The 20525-nt window shown below is 46.4% G+C and overlaps 1 protein-coding gene across 1 annotated transcript in view; it reads right to left on the reverse strand.

Annotated features, from left to right (window-relative positions):
• Nucleotides 1-12963, reverse strand: part of LOC130385136 (pecanex-like protein 3) — a 34360-nt gene extending 21397 nt beyond the window's left edge. The window contains 18 exon segments of the mRNA XM_056593459.1: nt 215-247; nt 1044-1184; nt 1186-1198; nt 1746-1903; nt 2446-2629; nt 2945-3002; nt 3619-3791; nt 4445-4574; nt 5417-5654; nt 5656-5782; nt 5873-6516; nt 6518-7263; nt 8369-8470; nt 8788-8827; nt 9068-9173; nt 9767-9975; nt 10930-11411; nt 12379-12963. Of these exon segments, the coding sequence (XP_056449434.1) occupies nt 215-247; nt 1044-1184; nt 1186-1198; nt 1746-1903; nt 2446-2629; nt 2945-3002; nt 3619-3791; nt 4445-4574; nt 5417-5654; nt 5656-5782; nt 5873-6516; nt 6518-7263; nt 8369-8470; nt 8788-8827; nt 9068-9173; nt 9767-9975; nt 10930-11082 (3255 nt within the window). The 5' untranslated portion in view covers nt 11083-11411; nt 12379-12963.
• Between the last annotated feature and the right edge of the window lie 7562 nt (nt 12964-20525).

Genomic DNA, 20525 nt, shown 5'->3' on the forward strand with positions numbered 1-20525 from the left:
TGTTTCTGGTACCTGCGGCTACTCTGCCCCCTTTCCAAGTGTTTTCTGTTATGTAGTCACATCTTTTGGTAAGTGGCTCTCCATAAAAGCGTCTGCCAACTGACTAAAAATAAACAAATAATGCATCTGCTGCAGAATTTTAATGAATGTTTAAATCAATCTTAAGTGTCTCCTTGTTTCGCTTCGAGTCATTATCTATTTTGACCAGACTTACGTGCATGGGCGAAGCTGCATCTGGTTGCACACTCTATGGAAATGAGAACAAGAAAGAAGAGGACATATGCTCAACGCAAGTGGCACTGAATTCAAAGAAGAGACTTGAAGGATGGGAAACTTACAGGAACAACACCAAGTGAGAAAAAACAAATAAACAATAACTCAATATCTAGCCAAGTACTCATTACATTGAAGTAAAACACTGTGCCTAAGTAGTATTACTACTATTAGTACTTTTTTTTTATTACAATTTGTAGTAGTATTCTGCTGGGAAAATTCCTCCACGAAATCCCGGACAAACCTCCTGTCAAGGGATACCATACAACGCAGAATAGGAACAGCATTATAGACTGGTGAAACCAGTCCGGTGGCCTGCAGTACGTTCGGCGGCCGTATTGATCTCAACAGAAGCAATAAAAAAGAAAAAAAGAAAAAAAAAAAGCAGTACTGAGCTAGTACTCCAAAATCAGCTGGGGTTACTGTACACAACACTGAGGCTGTGCACAGAGTTAACCAATCTGGTGGAGGTAGTAGAACCTGGAGTACGCAGTACTGACCCAATACCCCATCATCAGATGGAGGTATTTCTAACTTGGTAAGAAGTACTGACTTAGCACTCACAACACTGTACCTTGAGTAGGGAGTACTCACTAAGCACTCACAACACTGAGGTAAAGTAGCTTGAGTAAGGAGTACTGGCTTAGCACCCATAATACTGAGGCACAGTACCTTGAGTAGGGAGTACTGACTAAACATTCGAAACACTGAGGTACAGTACCTTGAGGTTGGAGTACTGACTAAGCACTCATAATACTGAGGTACAGTACCTTGAGTAGGGAGTACTGGCAGCTTGCGATGACCAGGCAGAACTGGAAGACCCAGATGTCTCTGAAGAACCCCTGCAGAAGCAGCAGGAAGCCCAGGAAGGCCACCAGGCTGCCCAGCACCACCGCAAACACGTTCTCCCCCCACACGGCGGTTCCTGTAGGGGGCACCAGAGAGAGATACCCAATCATTGACCAAGCTCGGAGTACAACAGAAAAGGGAGTCATGATTGGCTTTGGAGCCACGGGATAGAGGGAATAGTTAGATTAGATCTATTATTAAAAGTAATTCATTTACTGAATATTATAATGTCATAAATGAGCAGGTAGGGTAGTGTTTACCATCCCCATGGCCCGTGGCCACATCACTAGCTCTGAAAATGTAAGTAATGTAATCAATAGGCAGGCTGTTTGTTATACACAGGACAGCTATGAGAACTTAACAAAATAATTATTTGCTTGCATCAAATATCTACAGCTTATGTCAGCAACGTCCTGTGACCCCATATGCATAACAGGGGACCCCATGGTTAGGAACCACGGGGGGAGGGGAATCAGGCCATCGTGTTCCAGGGTGCGAGATAGAGTATGAACATTGGGCATCGAACCCAGACATGTGTTCGACTTGAGGTCCAACCCCCTGACCACTAGACTAGTGTGTTTGTAACACTCGGGCGCCCCGGTTCTGTCTGGGGGCAGCCCTACCGGTCCAACAGGGCGAGCAGCGCCAGGCGGTCGTAGCGGACCCGTAGCCAGCGGCCGGGCAGCACCCAGAAGCGGTAGTACTGCTTGGGCTTGGCCTTCTCCTCGATCATCAGCGTGTTCTCCTGGGACTCCTGGAGGGACTCGTGGTCCAGGTCGAACTGCAGGGGGGAACATGGGAAAAAACAAGGTGGAGCACAGGGGGAACATAGGGGTTACATAAGCATACACAGGTAGTATCTAACATTATTTGTTTGATGTTTTATGGTATTACCTTTTGCGATAAATAAGTACTGCCTTAAAAAAAAAAAAAAACAGCCAGAGCTTTGAAATGTGCCTCTTAAAATAAAGCACCTCACTTTAGAAAATGAAATAAAAAGAAGGCTATTGCTATTGAGTTTCTTTGTCTTCTTCTTGTTTACTCAATTTCACATCTCGCCAGTCGCACCCATTTTATGAACAATCTCAACACCAAAGGGGCTTACGATATCTAAGACATATTTTAGATCGTGTTCATAGATGCAGTCAGGTAGACTGCCAGTGGGTTTGGAACCAAGAACCTCCTGGCTGGGAGTCACGCTAACCACTAGACTTTCCTGCCCTCAACAATTAAACGAATACGTTTCATTCTTAGTATGCATCATCTTCATAATAATAACAGTCTGATAATCCTTGGTTCAAATCAAGGGGGTTTGTGGCTCACCTCAGGCATCTCCAGGGGCACCTGTCTCACTCGCATGCCCTGCAGGACCACAGGCCGCGGCTGGAGCATGGACAGGGCCGGCGCCCCCTCCTGCACCTCGGTGGAGGTGAAGCTCGACGACTGCGACTGCCTCTCTCTCTCCCGCTCCAACTCCCTCTGCCGCTCCCGCTCTCTCTCCCTCTCCCTGCAGGGGCGGGGGTCAGGGGGTTCAAGCAGGGGGAGAAAGCTACCGGTTCCCATGGTGAGGCTAATCTAAATCTATACGAAATCTGTGCCTTTCTTCTCAATAGCGGGTGGCAACACGTAATTAAATATAATACATTCAAACATAATAGGGTAGTGACCGTGTTTAACACTGGAGAAGGTTGTGCTGCATAAAAAGGTGATAATTTGAAGGCTGACATTCATCTAATTTGCTGAAAAATGTCGGCTTGAGATTCTGCACCGAAGAAATACTACCAGCAAAAGTAGAACGCTCGAGTAGAGCGGGAGGGCTTACTGCATAGGGTCTTCGTATCCGCCTCCGGCAGGGCCAAACGTGTAGGACCTCTTCACTCCTAAAGCAGGAAACACCGCACGTCAGCGGACAGGCTATCGCTCCACAATATAACTCCTGTGTTGATGATCAGGTTCAAACAAAGGGGCCTCGTCCGATCCGGCCACGAAGATGCCGCAATAACATTCAAAATGCACCTAGGGCTGGGCGAATAATCTGAGTTTGATCGCGATTTAAATTTTAGAGTCAAACGATCATAAAATTAACATAATCATTTTTTTTTTTTTTTTTTTATGTTTTATAGAAAGGGCAGAACAGCTGGATACATATCTGTTTATTGTTTTAGATTGGGCCTTTTTTTTTTTTTAAGGCAAAATTTCTCAGTTACAAAAAAAATTATCCGGAGAGACATGCCGAATAAATACAACACGTTTTCAAACTCAAAAATAATCGTTTGAATAATCGTGATTTCAATATTGGCCAAAATAATCGTGACTATGATTTTTCCCATAATCGAGCAGCCCTACCTGCACCACGTATTTTGATCACTGAACAATCATACACAAAGTCACAGTGCAGCTTGACTAAACAGCCGGGAACGCCCATGTCCCCTACTCAAGATCCCCCCACGGGGCCTTTAGAAGCCTGCAGCAGATGGATGCATGGCGTGCGCTCACCGCTCTCGTCGTAGAAGTAGTGTATGGCGCCCTCCGATGTGTCATCGAAGGTGGAGGCCTCGTGGACGCCCCCCCCCCGGGGCAGCAGGAGGGAGGAGGCGAACTGCAGGGCCGAGGGCAGGGTGCGGTTCCTGGAGTTGGAGGAGGTGCGGGCGCGCTGGAGGTCCTGGAGGCTGTGGGAACACACACACACAAAGGAGATAACCTCAGCCGACTCCGGCACTAGAGTGTGTGTCCACTGTGGAGATAAGCAGGGGATGGGGGGGACCTTTACAAGCACCGCCGCGCCTTCCTGACTTTACAACCAACATTGTTCCCACTAGACCACATACACACCAACACGTGCAATATTAATATATAATATACTGTTCAACATCAATATTCCAATATTGTGCAGTAATGTGAAATCAACCGTTTAGTCTGCATAATTATTTATTGTATATTTTTATATTGTATCATTTTTTTATATTAATATCGATTATATATAGATTTCTAGAGGAGTCCAACCCCTCATCCACTTCTCTATCTAGCCCCAATCAATGTATTGTGCAAGGAATTTCGGGACAACACCGAACCTAATGAAGACAGCATAATGAGACTGCACATAGAGATGAGGGATCAGCAACATGAAGCAGCAAAACAAAATCAACCAAGGCAATGGACAAGTGCTAGGCCATTATGAGAAGGTTTAATCAAAAAACAGGCGGTTGAGTGGACTGCATGGTGCAGGGGTAGGAGAGGAGGGCAGAGATGGAGAGAACAGAGGCAAGGCATGAAGAAGCCTGTGTGTGTGTGTGTGTGTGCACGCGTGTGAGAGTGTACCCACCTAGGGGGAGAGCCCATGGTGGAGGGGGGAGGGGTGGGGTTGCTCCCGGCGTTATGTCTCCGCCGGATAGCCTGGGTCCTCTTCACACTGCTGACCGAGTCCCGCTTGCTTCCCTCCTCTGTTGCCATGGCTACAGCAGCATCAGCACCAGACGCAGTAAGGCATGGGGAGGAGATGACAAGTATACCGTGTCACTTTCAAGTTCTTATTGAAACTTTCGATATTTTCAAGCCGCCCCAGGTTTCCAATTAAATATGTGAGGAATCGTCTCTGCGCCCTGCGGTACCGTGACAATGAGATGCAGCGATTATCAATTTCATCGATTATCAATTGGCTGGGAGCGGAGATTGCCGCAGTGCTTTAAGTTACCGCAGGACGGTGACTTGCCATGAATCATCAGCCGAGTGCACAGAAAACAGCCTCCACAAATATAGGTTCACTAAGACCCCAATTATGCCCCAATGGATTTCATCTGAAACACTCGTGGGCTGTACTTAGAACCAGACATTCCTACACTCCACCTTGAAGCATTACTTAATCCAAGTACTGTGATATTGAATCATCACCTAACTCAATCACACTACAGTGACTGTGAATCAGGACGTACCTCAATGAAACTACAGTGACAGTTAATCACCATCTAACTCAATAAACTAGTGGCAGTCAATCAAAACAAAACCAAACTAGTAACAATGAATCCCCACCTGACTGACTCAGGCTAGTTAGCGTTGTAAGGTGAAGTTAGTGCAGCGCGAGTGGGGGACACTCCCTTGAACCACAAGTAGCACTCCAACTATTGCAGTGCCATTTATATTACTCCTGAATCCCCCCTTCGGCTCCAACAAAGTATTACATTTGCTGCATTACATCTACATTTCTAGGATTATATCTACATATAAAAAAAAAGTCTGCACATTTTCTGCATTACATCTACATTTCTATGATAGACGGTCTACATTTCTATGATCTCACCTCCACCCACAGCCCCCTCCTCTACCAGCTCCCCAGCCCTCCAGCCCATTTGGTTCCCGGTCCAGGAGCCCCCCAGGGAGTCCAGCCGGTGGTGGTGGAGGTGGTGGTGGTGGTGGGCTCCGGGGAAGCCCCCGTCGATGTGGAGGGTGCGGGCCTCCAGGTCGGACTTGGAGACGGAGAGCGTGCGGGGCGCGGGGGTGGAGGAGGAGGGCATGGAGAGGAGGGCGCCCGGCAGGGCGGGTGGTGTTGCCCTGACTCCCCGCCCCGTCCATGCTCAGCACCCGGGCGTGGGTCTTGGCGCTGGCCGTGCTGGCGGAGCGCTGCGCGGCGCGGGAGTGCGACGCGCCGCCGCCGCCGCCGCCGCCGCTGGCGGGGGCGTTGGCGGTGGTGTTGTTGTTGTTGTGGTGGTGGTGGTGGGTTGCCGTCTCTCCTGGTAAAAGGTCGCCGTCCCGGGACGCGGGGAGTGGCAGGGCGGCGGCGGAGGCAGGGAGCGAGGACGAGGCCCCGCCCGCGCTGGCGAGGTCCGGGGAGTAGCACGAGGTAGAGGAGCTGGTGTCGTCGTCGTCGTCGTCGTCGGAGCTGTAGCGCCGCTGAGAGCCCAGGCTGGAGCCGGCGCTCATGTCGCTGCCGTCGTCGTCGTCGTCCTCGTCGCTCGAGTCCTCGTACAGGCTCTCGCTGTACGCCTTGGCCTCCAGCCGGCTGCGCACCGGGATGTAGTCCCGGGGCTGCCGGTGGCCGTGGTGGCGCTTGTAGGAGCCGCAGTCGAAGCTGCTGCTGCCGGCCGCCGCGCGCTTCCGCGGCGCTTTCCTCCGGCCCGGCCGGTGGGCCGCGCCGCCCGCCCGGAGCAGCTTCAGGTCCTTGGGCCGGACCACCTGCTGGGCCGGCGGGGGCGCCGACTGCTCCGACAGGAGGAAGGGGGCCGAGGGGTGCAGGGCGGGCTCCGAGCACCCCAGGCCCAGAGCCAGCCCGGCGGGGACGGAGTTGGCCTGGCGGGGCGGCGGCAGAGGGGGCACCGGGGCCGCCCTGCCTAGGTCACACACCTCAGAGTGCCCGCTGCTGGAGGGGGAGGAGTCACGGGCGGCCGGGGGCTGGGCCGCGTCAGGAGGGCGCCGGGGGCAGGTCCTCCCCCTCCACCAACGTCCTGTCCAGCCCCTGGCCGACGGACGCCTCGCGGGACGGCGAGCGCAGCAGCACGCTGTCCGACAGGTTGTCTGTGTCGCTGCTGCCCGGCCCCGCGCCGCCGTCCTCCGCCGCCGCCGCCGGGCCCGGGGCAGCTGCGGCGCCCGAGGCCGGCGCCCGGGGCTCCGCGGGCCGCGGCAGGCTGAGGGAGGGGCTCTCCAGCTGCGTGGAGTCTGTCTTCTCGCTGCGGTAGCTGCTCACTGTGCTCAGGGTCTCGCGGTCCGTGGTGGCCCCGCCGGCGCTGAAGCAGCTGTCGGTGGAGCCGGCGGCCAGCGCCACGCCGCTGCGGCTGCCCGCACGCTTGGCCCCGGGGCCGAACGCCATGGGGTCCAGGCCCAGGCCCAGCAGGTTCTCGCTCAGCTCCTCGCTCAGGCTGCTCTTGATGAGCGGGCTGAGCGGCGTCTCGCCCAGGCTCTCCGACTCGGCCGAGGGCCCCAGGGGCGAGTAGGCCCCCAGGCTGCGCGCTTCCCCGGGGCTCTGCGGAGAGCGCCGCTCCCCCTCCTGGGACGGCTCCCTGTCGCCGCCGTCCTCCTGGCTGGAGGGGGACGGGGGGATGGACGGGTGGTCCTGGGGCTCCCTGAAGCCAGACGCGGCGGGCAGGCTCACGAGGCACGGGTACTCCGAGCCCCGTGCTGCGGCCATGCAGGACGGGACCCCCGTGGCAGTCCCTGGGCGGAGGGAGACGATGGTGAATTGATTACATACAGCAGCAGCAGAATATCAGCCAGATTGATTTTACTGCAGTGTAATGAAGACAGCCGAAGAGTCATTAGTGTAGGCAAGAAGGAAGGCCTCATTAACGGTAACTTATGTTTGTGGAGTTGTGGCCTGTGGGGGGGGGAGCAGGAAAGAGCAGTAGGAGCATTGGAGATTTAATACAGACTCCGGTTGAGCCGAGGGGAGCTGCTTTTGGCATTTAAGGAAACATCCTTGAAAGCCCGTTCGAAGGAGCCTATTAAAAAAAGCAGCCAATGACAGTTAGCCAATGGTAATTAGCCCGCGATGACTGCTCGACTGGCCTGACTAACATACGAGATCCTAAAATACGGTATTTAACTAGCTGTTCTGTTGGCTCTGCACATCCACTCATTAAAAACATGGCTCAAGGTAAATTAAGTATTACTGTGTCTGAGAGCTGAACGGCCAGAGCTTTGGGAGGGATAGGGGGAGGGTAGTCAATCATTTGTGTGTTATCCTTCTTTTAATATCCACTAAATGGATTGGTGGGATGCAACGTATTCACTGTTACCATGTATAACTCAGCACTTTGTCATTTCACATTCACATTTCATTATACAACGTTGAAACGCTGTATTTCATATAATTGTACTGTGCAAATAAAATTAAGTTGAATCTAATCATCCCCACCAGATGTACAGTGAATTCACACATGTAATGCATATGGGGGAGAGGGTGGGGAGTTGGGACTCCTGCTCAACGATGCCTATAAGTAGCCTGTGGATGTGTTGGAAGAGGAACCCAGAATCTAATTGGCTGAGAGGGTAAACCTCGAGCCACCGCACAACCGTGCCTTCGTTAATCAATCACACATCATGCATTGAATACAATCTATTCCTTCTTTTGCATTGTGGATCGAGGGACCTTTTACACACAATGTCATGTGTGGCGGTAAATACAAGCTTAGGGGCAACCGAATACCACAAAGCAACAGCGACTGAAGAGTAGACTAAGTGGATTACAACACAATAGAGCAGGGTTAGGCCTTGTTGTGTTTCTCAGAGCTTGTGAAGAAGAGATTAGCGCTGGGCTTACTCATAGTGTCCAGGGAGCACTGGCGAAGAAGCCCTCGATTAGCTGTGGTCAACATGACGTTATGGCAGCCGTGCTCCTGCATCATCATCATCTCCTTCATATCTAATTCATCAGGAGACAAAAAGGGCCGACAAGAGACATGCAGGTTTTTGTACTGTTACTCAGGAGCAGAATCATGTTTTAAGGAAGGCAAGAATAAACGATTGGGCGGGAGCGACAAAAAGGCCTTGATTCTTTTTTTACTTTTAATACATCACACACACACACACACACACACACACACACACACACACACACACACACACACACACACACACACACACACACACACACACACACACACACACACACACACACACACACACACACACACACACACCTTATTTTTGGGACGCAGGCCATGAAACTAAAATACCTACCCTTGGTTCCGCCTGTATCCTCTAGCTGTGGCAGAAACTCCTTTAAATTAAACAAGAACAGGGAAAATCTGTTATTTAGCAATCAGGAATCCGCCTCACTTTACTCTCTAATTCAGTTAAATTACCCTTTAACGGAGACGACGAGCGTCTCAAGTTATTATACAAAAGAATGTGACCTTCAGCAGAGCGAATCCCAACCCTCTTCGCTATGACTCAGGGAATGGACTCCGGCGCGGAGGCTGGTGTATGTGACTGTAGGATATGCTGTAACGTGGCTCACCGACACCTGGTTGAGGCCAAACAGAGAGTGCTGGGAGCTGCAGCGCACCGGCGGCGTCGAGTTGACCTTCCGGAAGACCGTCATCTCCACGCCAGCATGGCTGTCCCTGCGGAGGAGGTGGGACAGCGACGGTCACAACTTCCCCGTCGTCGGGCGCACTTGACTCCAGCAGAACTTTGATGGCTTCCTGAGTGACTTTTAGCTTGCCATTGCTGCCCACACCATTGCACCTCCTCGCCGTGACCCCTTTGATGAGTTACTTATTTGCATGCGTGTGGGGCTGTAGGGAGTTTCTCTCCTGTCCTCTAAGTGGGCTATGGGCTTGTTAAGGCTGGAGTATTATAATGCCGGCCTGTATAGGCTTTTGAGACCTGTGTTGCGATAAAGGGCTAAATAAATTAATAGCTCCTAAAAGGGGAAAGAAAGTCATTATACATCGTCCCCCGGCTCTTCTTCGACCTTCGCACTTTTGAGCATTGCACTTTGAGCATTGAATTTAGGATGCAATTTGTGGGCATGTATCATGTCCTATCCACTCACTTACCGGGAGGTCTGCGCTTTTTTTTGCAGATTGTCCAATTCTGATTGTATGCTTTTTGACGGTTATCAGCGATTCGACTGCAAGTGTCTAAAGCTAAATGTAAAGGTACTCCTCCTCAGAACTACGACGGAGCCAGCCCATCTCCGAGGTCGCCTTACCTGTGCTGGTTCCCGTCGTGGGTGCCCGAGCCCTCGTCACCCTCCTCCAACCGCGGGGCGTCTGTGGAGAGCGAGGCCTGCTTCTTCTCTATGATCTCCCCCAGGTCGAACATGGAGTGCAGCCGGAAGTTCACCACCTTGATGGCGGTGAAAAAGACCGCCACCACGGCACAGTAAATGCCGGCGACCAACAGGCTAGGAGGGAGAGCCTGTAGAGTGAACACGTAATGACAGGTATATTAAAATAAATCCAATACTATTCCAAAAACCAGCAATTGGTTCACATTCGATAGAAAACCTTTCAGTGTCCCCATTCAAACTAAGCTTGAGAAAAAAACCTGCTGCATGTAGTTTTAATATGGATAAAACGAAACAGAAGAACAGTTTATAAATAAACACCACCCCAAAGTGTTACTCAACCCACAAAGACTGGAATTGTTGCCTGCAGCCATTTCCTCCTCTTTGTGGAGGTTTTCAAGCCATGTCTAGCTCATATCTCAATCTCCAACAACAGCACCAAAAAGATTACTCATACAGCATATTCCGTATAATGTAATATCCACTCACATGGAAAATAGGACACTTGTCTAGCCCATGCAAATTATGATTGGCTTTTGATTAGATAACACTAACAGTACTTTATTAATCCAAGTCGGGACCTTTGGGAGTTAGATGTGGTTCAACCTTTTCTGACACAAAAATGCACTTCAACCTTATTTTTATTCCAGCATTCCAGTCCATGCATGATTGTTGAGTAATACATCCTGTTTGGCTCGTATTTTTTCCGTTGGTCCAGACGTTACAACAGAGTAACCATAATAAAACGTGTCTGTGTTGAATGGATTGTGTCATCCAAAGTGTAACCAAAGGTGACTTAAACTGACTTATTCATACAATGGTTGGTGGCCTTCTGAGAAAACGCCAATGCCAAGTTCGCCTAGTATTTTGTAGGCTCAATTTATTTATCCTGGGTTTGATTCCCAGTTTCTTCAGCCAACCTTGAATCCCCCTGGAGCAAGGCGTCTTTACCACAACCAGCGCTCAACGGCTAAATCGGTTCACAGCTACCAACTGTTCAAAGTCTTCACATTTGACATGATAGTTTAGTGTATTTATTTGTGTAGCTAAACCTCCCAGCGAGATCACAATGAAAGGATGCTCACCATGTACAACAGGAAGGGGAAGGCCAGTAGGAATATCCAGAGGTAGAGGTGGAAACAGTTGGAGAACGTGCTCTGGTGTGGGTCCACATACCAGCCCCCCGTCAGGGAGGCCCAAACCCCTTGCCGTAGTATCTGAAGAGCCTGAGAACCCATGTCCACGTCCAGGTTGGAACAGCAGGGCTCCCTTTGAAGCAGGAGCTCAGGATACCGTGCAGCAGTGGCAGCCACAGAGCCGTCCGTCTACAGCAGTAGTTCCATTGGGGATGGCAGCTGAGCAAAGATGGGTTCATCAAGAACTGTTGTCTCAGGCTTGTCTCCTGTGTTTCTTAAATTGGTTTTGGAGTCTGTGCATGTTGTTGTGCTGGAATCCCCTCATTCGCTTAACCACTGTTGTAGATCCGTGTCCTTATCCTGGGCAGGTATTCAGGAAAGGGACTTTTTGGAACATTGGCAATCCAATGAATGCATATAGAATCATGAACCTGTAAAAAAAGAAAATATACGTTTTTTGGTCCAAATGCAATGCCTACATGATTCAGTTAAAATATAGAGTCCTAACAAATGTCAGATGAACGGAAAACTTTAAAAGCAATTTATACCCAAACAAATGTAAATTTACATTTAACTATGTGTCTATAGTACCATTATTAAACTTTAAAAGCAATTTATACCCCAACAAATTTAAAATTACATTTAACTATGTGTCTATAGTACCATTATTTGCTGATTGTCTATAAGCAACCGACAACAAGCTAGATGCACTGAATTAAATTAAATGAGTTTCAATAGGTATAATACGTGTATTTGACGTTAAGCAGTGCATCAGTTGACAGTTGCATTGCATTGCACTAGCCAAGAGGCTTGAGAATAAGAGGCCCGGGTTAGCTGATCACTTAGCATTAAGGTAAAACATGAACCGAAAACAAAATAACCCAACAGTGACACCCCAATCAATGAATCAATCAGCACAGAGCACTTTTGTATAACTTAGCCTTAATGTCCACCAGCGGAAATATGCATGTCAATAGGAATTTGATCAATACTTTCTCAACTTTAGGATAAAACAGAAGTGAGCTTCTTCAGACCACTAGCAACACACCCAAGTCACCGCACCTGACTACAGGCTAGGTGTATCCTCTCAGAGGACATTAAAGCTCCAACAAGCACATACATGCCGACAATATTCACTATATGTTCAGTGAGGTGACAAGGACTTTGAAGTGTTAAAAATGACCGAATGTCATAGCTCCCAAGTTATAAAAACTAGTCAGCCCCCAGCAGGTTAAGTTTAGCTTAGCTTAGCCTTTTTGCTAACATGGCTAGCTGGGTCACTACACAAGCCGACCTAGAAGCGGTGGTTACCGGGTAACGCTAGGCCGTAGACCCGCTAACAGCGTAGCTGTTGGGTGTCAGTTGAGACGTCTGCTAACCTAAGTTACTAGTACTTACCTAGAACCAAGCACATCCCAAGCCCCCCAGACTCCACCACTCCCCGATATTATCCAAATCAAAGGCCACTAACAGTTGCCCAGTGCTCACACGCTAGTGAAAGTCCCACTCATTTCACTGTTTAAAAATAAAATGTTCCCAACATTAACAGCCTCTTAGAGCTAGCCTACTAGCATGGCTTACTAGCATTTTTGCTGGTTGTAGTTCATCTTCCTTCCGCCTTCTGTCAGTACATCCAAAATCTCTGATGTATCTTTTCCATGTCAGAAGGCTAGCTCGGGCAGCTGGTGGTCCATGAGCAGAGCTGTAGTAAAGTTATCGCTTGACTAACGTAGCCATTCGCTAACTTCTCATGGTTGTCTGTGTTGCTGGCCGAAGTGTCTCAACCTCTCTGGTGTAAAAGCTGTCCACAGGTCCACCGGCAGCGGATCTCTTCCTTCATTTTTGTATGATGTGGAGCGAAATGTGTTTCTTCCTGCCGTAGCTTTGCGTATGACTCATGAAAGGTTGTCAGTAGCTATGTTCAAAATCATATAGCACCCATAGTATGCTAGCATTTGGCTAACTAGTTTACACACAGACACACACGCGCGCGCGCACACACACACACACACACACACACACACAAACATACATACACACATTGGAAGGTACGGCAAGAGAGAGATTCCCATGGAACTGATTGGCCACTTGCGTACGCGTCACAGCTGAGTAAAACAGAGTGGGGTAAAGAGACTGGGCTGCTGAGTAGCCCTGGGACTTACCTTTCTAGGGGTAGGAATTGGCAAAAATGTGACGATTCGATATTATTGCGATATTTGGGCCACGATTCAATATTATTGTGATTTTATTCTGCTATATATTGAGATTCATGTCCCCCATATTATACAAAGGCGCTACAAACAATTAGGAAAGTAAGACTGCTCAACTCACTTATACACGGAAGAGGATTAGAGCCACACAAAAGAAAAGTTCTGACTTTATTCTTAGAATTCTGACTTTAAAGTAATTTTTTAAATCTCAGAATTCTGACTTTAAAGTTAGAACTATGGAATTCTGAGAATAAAATCAGAATTCTAAATACGATAGAGTAAAATAAAACAGAAATACTAGAGTAACATAAACCTGAGAATAATCATACAATTAAGAGTAATTTAGAGCTTCAATCAAATTGAGAAAAATAAACAAAAATCTGTACTTCTAGAGTCCAGTCCTGATGGTTGCAAGGTCCTCAACCAAAATGTTTAATTCATTTGGGAATATTGGCATTTTGGTTCAGAAAAAGGAGTTGGTCAACAAGCTGCATGCTATCAGAGTAAACAATTTTATTTATTTATCAGAATATTATTGAAATATATTGCAATACTCCGCTGCGCTACTGTCTCGATATAATTGCAACATATCGTGATACCGAGCAGAATAGATTTTTTCCCCCACCACTACTAATTTCACCTAACCTTTTAGGTGAATGGGTATATTTCACCTAACCACCACCCTGCCTCCCTACCACCAACTCAATGTTGAGCGCTTAAAGGTCGGCTTCACAGACGAGATTTGTGACAGTAAAAATGTTGATTGCGTTTGGGCTCCCCAACCAGCAATGGCTGGTTGATGCAGCAGGCCAGCAGGGTTGGTGTCGGAGCCAGGAGGGCGGCGTGGAGGAGCAGCGGCGCCGAAAATTATTTGGAAAACGGAAGAAAAGGCAAAGTTACTAGACTGTGTACATTCTATTTGAGAAAGAGTGAGAAACTCCCCATCCCATGAACCATTGAAGACCTTTTTGCAATGGTTACAACACAATAGTTCAGCGTGTAATTGTATGTGTGTGTATGCAGTGTTTCATATAGGCCTAGTGTATAGCATTGTCATTGACATGGTACCTCTCTTTGCCGTCTGCGGTCACCACATAATAATGTTACTCGTTTTTAATACGTGTGAATTCATTCTCGGATTCCAGTTACGTATTCATCAACATTATTCCTTCTGCTTTTATACTACCCAAATTAGTAAAAAGCACTGCTAGTGCCATGTCATATGTTTGTACCATATTTTTCAACATGTACAGCAGTTCAGTAGCAGCAGAGTGTCTAACAGGAATAGTGTCCGTACACAGGCTCTGGTAGCAGTCATGGACCTATAAAGAAAAGGAAAGCGGATTAAAACATGGCGCACATTCAATCCTATAAAAACGGCTCAGTGGCGCAGGAAGGAGAGAATTGCTTCTGCATCATGGGAGCCTAGCCACGCCTTAGTGCATGACCTTCCGGATGTAGAAATATTCTTCTCTAGCTTTGTAAGCATTGTAGCGTCATAAGCGAGATGTCTGAGCGAGCACAGTCGCATTGTTTACCGACCATGGAAGTATAAGTTACTACCCCCCCCATGATTCTCAACATCTGATCTTTAAAATGACTCCATCTGTGCAACAATTATTATTATTTAACTATTATTAATTATCTTATTATTTTAGATTAGTTTGTCGCTTTTTGACCTGAAGAAAAACACCTTGTATTTAAATGATTATATTATATTATTTTTTGTATTTTAAAACAAAAATCATAATTACCACTCGTTTTAAAATATCTTTTTCTGTTTCTGAAACGAGAATCAAATGATCAAATATACCAGTCTACAAATTCCTCGGCGACTTTAAGCGATAAGCAGTCACCACAGTGCCTAAAAACCATCAACGTCGTTCATATAAGTAAAAGGAAAAACCTCGGACACGAGAAGTTAACGGAGTCGTGCACTTAGCCCTCTCGTATGCCGGTGTGGGTACCAGATTGACTCGGCTGCCAGATCGACTCGGGGTCCTAGATGCCCAATAATGACGCACTACATGTAAACGCTGTCTTTTAAATGCACATGCGCGTTTCAATCGTTCCCATGTTATTCCCAAGTATTAACGATCTCCTTTTGTTTTCTAATCTATGAATTATAATCTAATGTGCAAATTATTGTTGCCTATACTTGGGTAATATATAAAAGAAAAATCGTTAACTCCAGTCACTGAACGATCCACTTTAATTCCAGCGCTCCCAACACAGAGTCAAAACAGCGACCCACATGCAGACACTTCCGTTCTCCTCCTTCAGAATAAGAGTCCCTAACAGGAACTGGGTTACATATGCATTCATCAGTGCTTTTAGACGTGGTTCCAATGGCTTTGTTTGTGCGAAAGAACGGGCTGCGTTCAATGAAATCAAAACCAAAACGGATTGAGCCTTCTTTTTATGTCCATGATTGAGCCCCTTTTATAAACAACCCTTCCGGGTTTTGTCCGTTGGCTTGTGTCGATACGTCAAGTGTCGATACATCATCTGTAAGCGCAGGACCCCGAGTCGATCTGGCAGCCGAGTCAATCTGGTACCCACACCGGGCCGAAACAACATTTGTTTCACTATGACTCCTTTCAGCTGCCCAGCCCTCCTACTCCTGCAAAAAAATTATAATAACGCTTCAGGTGGTGTTTTGAAAAGAGAAAACTTTCATTTTATTAGTAAATGGTATAAAGATAATTAAGAGCCTTTGATGATATCCAGAAACATTTTGCGGAGACACATTCCTGTTCCCCCTGCTTGCATTGGAGTGAACGGGGATATCTACTTCTGGGACCCATGAATCGAGGGACCCGTCCACAGCCCGCTAAACCAACTGCAATACAAGGCTTGGCCACTGAGCACTGATGGATTGTGGAAGTATGCACTGCTCCAGGGGGCTTAAGGATCCGCTTTTGAATACTGCTCCAGTGGTAAAAATTGTAATATTTTAATTGTTGAATAGTTATTTGCAACAGTAGTTTTTTGAAACACCAGCCACGTACATATTAAAACAAACGTTCGCAAAAAATCGCACAGGTCATTAAGCTTTTTTAATTATATTTCTGAAAACGTTCAAATAACTTCAGTTGTGTAAATCAATGTTTATTGCTTTCATCCGCAATCTTTAAATACCCTGCACAGCGTGTGAACGCAAAGGATTGTGGGTATTTTTGATTGTTGAGGATCCAGTTATGCATCCTTCAAAAATATCGCAATTCTCAAAAACAAAGGACGCGAAAAGGGAATTTCCGAGTGTTCTTGCCGCCTACAAAACGGCTCGGAGGTTCAGAAACTGTTACGTTTCTTTACGTAAACCTTCCCTTCTTCCAAAATAAGAGCGTTCAGGAAACGCCCCTCAGAAGTTCGTAGGCGACATAAAACCGGAAAAACAGATCGTTCTTGAGACAACCACAAGTATGGAAGCCCGCAGGGACCCTTTTGAGCTTCTTGGCGGAATCAGATGAATCAATTATTAGAACTGCTTGCGATGGTTGAACATGAGCAAGAATTTATCAGGTGATGTTTATAATTGTAAGCTATAAAATGTATAATAATGCAAATGTTAGAATGGGTGTTAAGTTCGGCTCTAGTGCTTGCTGCAAGTTGACTTTAGTCTATCAATGAAATGGGCAGCCATTATTATTATTTCGACGTTATCTCGGAGTACCTGGGTTGCTTTACTTCGGCACGAAACTCAGAGCGAAATCTCTGACCGAACAGATGTGTTCAAAGCACTTTCCTCCGAGTTTAAGGTCCGAAACTCCTGGAAACTCTGATCGTTTGGAAGGCGGCATCAACGTTGGAACACTGCTGGTCGGCATTCTGTGACGTAGCGTCCTCAAAAGGGCGGCCGTTGAGCATGCGTCCTTCACATGGGAACTTGGGACAGTTAAAAATCCCAGGATGCATTTTGCATTCCTCTGTTTTAAAATATTTTGAGTATAAGCTATAATAATAGGCTATATTGGAATATTTAAAAAATACAGGGTTAGAAAACAAAATGTAGGCCTATTCATTCAACATATTTACATACTATTTTTAAATGAAAGAGGCTGGGGTTTTGTTTTATATAATTTGTTTATATTGTAGGCTATAAGTCGCTGATAGAGGAAACGCATCGCAACGGCAACGGAAATCCCAGTCGGGTCTATCTCATCGTCGTGTGTGTGTGTGTGTGTGTGTGTGTGTGTGTGTGTGTGTGTGTGTGTGTGTGTGTGTGTGTGTGTGTGTGTGTGTGTGTGTGTGTGTGTGTGTGTGTGTGTGTGTGTGTGTGTGTGTGCAGGGCATGGACCTATTAAAGAAGGTGCAGGGCCGACGGACTGGGGGTGGGGGACAGGCTTGGGGGGGCCCAAGGCAGAGGGGGGGGGCTTTTCTTTTTAAAGTACTTTTTGAATGTTGTTCAAATAGTGCAGTAACATAGCAAAATGTCATGATGAATATCGATCTAAATGCAAGATTACAGTATTAGTTTAATAAATTGGTATATCATTATTATAAGTAAAGACTGCGGTGACTACTCTGATAGCACCGCTTTCAAAAGGGCAAAACGGTTCAGTCCACACAGCTGATTTTTACAGTGAGACTTTTTTCATCTGTATGGAGATGCGACGTTATGTCATCACAGCCACAGTTAAATAAACAAAGTCTGGCTCTCAGAAGAGAAAGGTGATGAAAGACAGGGAGAGAAGACAAAATGAAGGAAGCCAGGTTCTGACTAAGAAAGGTGAGTAAGGAATGAGTGGCCCATTCCTTCCTACCTCCGTTTTCATTGCTAAAACGAACAGAGAGAACCCAAAGCAAGAGCAGACAATAGGCTACACTTTCAAATGATGAGGCCTTGGTTATTAAGGTAAAGGATAAATAAAGTGTACGGTAGGCTAATATTGCAACAGCAGGCTACTGATTTGAAGCAAGCTAATATTAAATTAATACTAAGCCGTTATTAGGCTACATGATAAATAATAACCTATGGTATATAGGCAAGTTAGCCCCAGACGTCATGACATTACAAAATGGCTATACCATCAGCTGCCTGCTAGTAAATAGTTTTCAGGACTTCTTGTATATGGGGCCCAGAATTGGGTGCTACGCCCCTGTGTGTGTTTTGTTTTCCATAAAAAATGTTTAGGCCTATATTGTTCAGTAGTAGATATGCCTATATGAGGCCGTAGCTAAGTTAACAGACTGAGAGCTGAGCTGAGGTGGTGAGATCATCGAGTCCGCTGCTGTTCCAATTGCAGGTGCGTCCTCCCGTGCCAAGTACGTAGTTCCATGTCCGCAAGTCCAAAGTTTGCGTAGCCTACATATTGAGAAACGGAGAGTGATCCTAGCTCCCACTAGGATCTACGGCAGACGCCGTAGCTCTTCATGATTCGCTGATCGGATTTTTTCTGGTGGTATGTGGTCCACGGTTCATAACTGATTCCCTTTTTTTCCCCCACTTTATTTTATCATCAGAAATGAAACAGTTCTTGGTTGGAAACGACTTGGTTCTACAGGTAGGCCACGATTTTTCCAGGATTCCTTCTAATTCTATAGACCTATACTGCCATAACTTTCTCCAACCGTTCAAGGTTAATCATTGTCCTACCTTTTGGTTCAACCTAATGAAGAGTCTGTTTCTTCATTGTATATCTGAGAGAAGATCAATGGAGTGATTTTGAGTTTAATATTGTATAATAACAATGTCTCTGTGTAATATTTGATGCAATGTAACAGTACTAGTCAAAGATTATAAGACTTTATAGATAAAATGTAATTCGGTTCATACCATTTCCTGATCAGGCTTACCTACAAATGGATTCATCCTTTTTTAAAATGATTGATCGATTGAAATTCTTTATTGAATTACACCAATATTCATAGCCTATTCTATCATTTATTTCTATTCATTTCTCTCAGCAGATATTTTTTCAGTCCTGCCATGCTGTAGTGGCCTGGACGTTTCTATTTCCCAGTATGAGGTGGAAGAGAGGAGGGGATATAGCCATGACATGTTCATACAGACCACCAGCCAGGCCAAACTCAAACGTTTTCTCAGTGAAATGGGAGGTTCAAGCTGACAAAGACAATGATACTTGGGTACGTTTATTTTTTTGGATTGTTCTAAAAACTGATTGTACAATGACATGCCTGGGAAGAATGAAAGCCAATGCTATTGTTAGCTACTCATTAACCTCTTCTCCATTTTATAATGACTTACATTTTTCTTTGGATTCATTAAATGTGTGTGTGAATAGATATTTCAATGGGTTGAGCTTTTTCCTGACAACAGATATACAATATTCAAAAGGGTAAAACCTAAATAGGTTTTTGCCCAGTCTGCCTCTGTGTTCTGTGCATCTTAGAATGAAAACCTTGAAACGGTAAACGTCGTATAACATCATTAACCAATTGTAGCTCTTTCGTCTTGGACAGCAATACCCTGAATTGAGAAAGGAAGTTGTAAACATACCTGGTTTGTGTGTGTCCCTTAGTGGCCAGTGGCTAACTGGTTTTCAAACATCAGACAGACATCGCTCCGAACTTCAAAGGCAGAGCTCAAATGTCTGTTGACCACATCACATGACAGAGCACACTCCAGCTAGATAAAGTAATGATGCAGTCGCACCTTTGAGTGCAGTGTCACTATCCAAGGAGAAGACGAGGGAATAACAGCAGCCACTACTTCCCTATTAGTCCTCCTAGGTGAGAAAACATAAAAATACAGAACTGCAGTCTTCAATTATTCTCAAGATCTCTTAAGCCACGTCCAGGGAATCCAAAAATCCAATTTCATTTTTGTATACATTAATTTTGCACTCAGACATTTTTCATTTAGCAGTGAGATTCTTGGTTGTGAATGGAGATTTGAATTGTCGATTTCCATTGTGTTTGGTCCCATCCAGCCCTGGCTGTGGGATCCAAGGCAATGCTGAATACTGGAACAATATCAGCCTCAGCGGTATGTCTGAAGAGGGCTCCCCTAGTCCCACTTTTAAATGTAAAAGCTACAATGTCCTAAATGCTCCCAGACCATTCCCACCCCGGGCCACTGAAAGTAGGCCTTTCCTCCACATACATTGCAATATTCTACTTGATGTCCAGAGTATTTGAGTCTCAGTTGGAAATTGGGCACGAAAGGCTTGTGTTGCATAAGTGATGCACCCAACTCTTTCCTGTAAAACCTTGTTGAGTCTTTTTCTAATAGTGGTTGAAGTCCTGGCGCTCTTTAATATTTCAAAGGAGGATTCTGGGTTTTAGGTCTGTACCGCAAACAATCATTGTTGGTCATGACAGCTGCAACCTCACCCTATCTGTGCTTCCCAGTGAGTGCAAAAACCTAAC

Source organism: Gadus chalcogrammus, chromosome 7 (assembly GCF_026213295.1).
Source record: "Gadus chalcogrammus isolate NIFS_2021 chromosome 7, NIFS_Gcha_1.0, whole genome shotgun sequence".
NCBI classification, from domain to species: Eukaryota; Metazoa; Chordata; class Actinopteri; order Gadiformes; family Gadidae; genus Gadus; species Gadus chalcogrammus.